At 33.9% G+C, this 4,135-nt stretch overlaps 1 protein-coding gene across 2 annotated transcripts in view; it reads right to left on the bottom strand.

The window, feature by feature from the left end:
* Positions 1 to 4,135, bottom strand: part of LOC108695104 (insulin gene enhancer protein ISL-1) — a 37,491-nt gene that overhangs the window by 11,710 nt on the left and 21,646 nt on the right. For both annotated transcript variants that reach the window (XM_018204862.1, XM_018204863.1), the window contains exon 2: positions 3,116 to 3,302. In XM_018204862.1, coding sequence (XP_018060351.1) covers positions 3,116 to 3,302 — 187 coding nt within the window. The remainder of the gene's footprint in view (positions 1 to 3,115; positions 3,303 to 4,135) is intronic.

The following is a 4,135-nucleotide window of genomic DNA, read 5'->3' as shown; positions in this document are numbered from 1 at the left end:
ATAAATTATATATATATATATATATATATACATATAAATTCAATAAATAAACCGTGCGCGAACCGTCCAGCACAAGATATAATGAAATGTCCAATTTACATCATTGAAATTGAAAAAAAAAAATGCGGTAATGTGAATGAAATTGATGGCAGTGTAACGTGGGATTAATGGTTGCCCATCGCGTAATTGACGATCGTGTTGATGTACAATAGACATTTCTATTGTTACTACTATTTTTCCATCGTTACTGCTATTTTTCAAAGTCGATAAACTGTCCTTATGTGCATTAAGAGATGTTTTGGCGCATTTTTTATGTAAAATTAGGTTCACATCCCTGTAGCATAATCGAAATAAAATCGAATACTTTAACCAAAATTACAATTTGTAAGTACTTCTACAAAATAAATCGATACGTTAAAAGAATCAACATTCCGGCTCTGAAATATCGTCTACAGTTTTAGAAAAATATAAATTATATATAATTATATATTTATGTAATATTATAATTTAATACATGTAACTAATAAATTTATACATGATATTAATATCAATATACACATATAAACATTATAATATAGTATACAAGACAACATTATAATATAAATACAATAATTATATGTATACAATACATATGTAAATCGCACTACAGTGAATTTTGATATATTTGACTACACGATGATTTTTTTTACATAACAATCATAACACTTTCGCAATTGTTGGCATTTGTACCGGAAATGGCCGATGCCGGGAACACCCAGAATGACGTATGAGGAGGGAGTTATACTTTGCTAATTTGAACTTTTGAACGAAAGCGACAGCAACAACAAACGACTGTCATCGCTGTCGTTCGAGTCCGCGGCCGGATACGCCAGTCTTCTTCGAGTTACGACGACGTTCGATGGATCAGCGCAAATAAACCCGCTGCCTCGACAGAGAAAAATATTTGGTTCAGGTCAAATTCGTGCCGATGGGTTATTTGGTGGCATTACTGTCGTGAACGATAAAAAAAAAAGGAAAAAAGGAAAAGGAAAAAATCCCCGCACGCTCAAGAGATGCGTCTTTTTCACATCTCCGTCCCTATTTTTGCCATCGAAAGTGACACAACAACGAAACAAATACAATAACTTCCATTAATTTAGTAATACCGCACTAAATTGAATGTAAACATTGCAAAATCAATTATGATAATTGATTGGATTATATATATAGTTATTAAAGCGTATTTGTTATTCCGTCCTCGGAGAATAGAAAATCAATAATAGAAAAGAAATTGATTATCGTAACCTTCAGAACAATACAACCTTCAGGAAAAATAATCTGATAATAAACGTAATCTGATAATAAACATTTCACTTAATAAATATTTTATTGCCACATAAGTTTTATTCTCTAAAAAAAATTAGTGATAATTTAATGATTAATTATAAGTCGTCACATATGAAAATACATTTACAAATCTAGTCTTAAAAAATACCTACAATCAAATAAAAAAATATACTACATTTTAATAAATAATTATTTGACTAATACTATATATAATATAACATTTATTTACGAAGAATAAATATTTGCTAAATAAAAAAAAATAAAAAATAGAAGAATTAAATTAATGATTCTTATACTAAATTTAATAAATATATGTTTACATAGTAAATATTCCACTATTCAAACAAATATTAAAATTTAATGCATTTTTTCTTAATGTATAAAGTCTCAACAATCTAGACATCATTACATACAAAAAAAAGTGGATTTTTCTTAAATTACTTTTTACATCTGTTTCTGGAAAGATTAATGCAAAAAAGAAGCTTCATATATAAAATTTCCACTCAAACTTTCTAGACTTTAAGTCGGCAAAAGCTGCTTAACCCTCAAGGTTACGTAATTCCGTAACCATCGAAAGCTTTGCTCGATATTTCTCGCAGTTTTAAATCGCGGTAGCCACGATCGAGGAGATTTCAAGTGGTTTTCCTGCATGTATCGACTATCATGTAGCCACACACTGGCTACGCCGGCTATTACAAATGGATCAACTGTTTCAACCGCAGCGTCAGTAATAACCATCACTGTGTCGGGTTGGTGTCGATCAATGCCACGCATCGCCTCGTCGCATTAACTCGCGGGCTTAAACTCCCGCGAGTTCTTTCGCTCGTACGAGTATATAGTTGCACGCACCTTTTTTTGCACGCGCTAACGCACGCAACGTGACAGTGACGATGTGGGCATATACGTATGTGCGAGCGTGCGTGTGTATGTGTCTGTGTGTGCGTTTGTGTGCCGCACTCCACGTGTATACCTTGGATAAAAATATCCTGAACTTTCTCGACTCTGTCGCCCTCTTCTTCTCCGATCTCTGTCTCTCGACCATTTTTCTCTTTCTTCCTCATTTCTTTTTTTTTTTCTCGTTCCTTTCCCTCACCCTTCTCGCCTCCCAATCCAAGCATTTGCAAATGCGTATCGGAAAGAGCGTATCGCGTGTCGCCGGAGAATGTAGCGGCCGCAGTGACAAGAGGCACGATTTTGCATTAATTACCATATTGCACTGTGATCGTGAGGCCGGGGCCTCTCACCCGAGTGCCTCTTGTTTCACCTCTTCGTAGAATTCGTTCGTTAAGGAGCGACACTTAACCATTGGACGAAGAGACGGCTTCCGCTTGACGTACGTATCACGTCATCGCACAATTTCGTCGCTCTCGTAATCGTGAAGAGTTAATTGCGTGGTGTCAAATGACCAGAAGATGAAGTGCCGAACATAAACTGCTCAAGGAATGCATCAAGTCAAGAAAAACTCAAAATGACTTTTTGTTCAAAAACAAAATTTGACTGTTTATTGACGTTGAGAATAAATTCATTTGAAGTTTTTGTTGACTTTTACGTATTCCTTGAGTGAAAGTAACATTTTTTTTGTTCCTTTAAAGATGCTCCTAAATAACTATGTTGAAAAATCGAACGTTCGTGGTTTGTGAATTCCCATTTGGCGAAGATCCTTTCTTTTTTCCTTTTCTTTTTTTTTTTTTTTCGTGTGGCTATAGGATTGAACAACCTCTCAAAGGAAGTTTTCTTGTCCGACTTTCTAACGTGAAGTTTTTTCAAAGAAAGCGTCGACGTGACTTACCTAACGTAATCGCGTTTGCAGTAAGTTTTGCCGTCCCGCACGAAACAGGTGCATTTCTCGTCCAGAAACTGTTGACACTCGGCACACTTTAAACACGCCGCGTGCCATTCCAGATTAGGTGCTACCCTCAGAATCCACTGGTCGTGAATTCGACCACCGCAGCCAACGCAGAGCGAGCTGCTGCCTTCTGAAACACAAACAATCGGTCTACTTTGAGAGAAGATAAGAGAGAGAAACCTGTTGTCATTCTCCTTCCAAAAAAAATCTTAAAATCTTTTTGTTAGCTATCAAAGGAGCAAGAGCAATCCAGTCTCTGGAATTTGTTATTTTTAACTTTTACGTAATATCAAAATGTATTTATCATAATATCATAAATCAATCCATTTCTGTGGTTAGTTTCAAAGTAAACAACGTATTAATGTATATACTTAGTAAATAATAAACTAAATTTGAGTCAAATTTAACACATTTTTTTTAGTTAAATTGTTTAACTCCAGTTGTTTTAGTTAAATTAATGATATTGAATATAGCAGCAATAGACCTATAGAAATGATAAGATAATTATGTATATTCAAATTGAATATAATTTGATATTATATTGGGTTGTCCGGAAAGTTCGTGCCGATTTTGAAGGAAAATTGAAACGCAGAAGATTTAAATTTTAGTATACATTTATTAAATTTAAATCTTTTGCGACACGAATTTTCCGGATAATCCAATAAATTTAACAGTGTACAATTAGGTTAACGATCAAGTTACGATGTAACTTTTTTCTTAGAATGAAACCATGAAAAATTTCTCCATTACCTTCAATCTTAAAACTTCTCACTTTTCATATTTTTGTCGTTTTTCTTGCTGGAAAAAGTTATATGTAATCATTATGCTGAATCAATCTTTCATACTGAATGTAATGCGGTTCAAAATCGTCAGTTTTGCACTGTTAAGTTCATAATGTCAAATTATATTCAAATTGAGTTATTTTGAATCATTTCTATAAGTCTGCTCCTTTTCAATAAGTCA

This window comes from Atta colombica, unplaced genomic scaffold (genome assembly GCF_001594045.1).
Source record: "Atta colombica isolate Treedump-2 unplaced genomic scaffold, Acol1.0 scaffold126, whole genome shotgun sequence".
NCBI lineage: Eukaryota > Metazoa > Arthropoda > Insecta > Hymenoptera > Formicidae > Atta > Atta colombica.
Note: the sequence above shows the minus strand (reverse complement) of the source record. Positions and strands in the feature narration are given on the sequence as shown.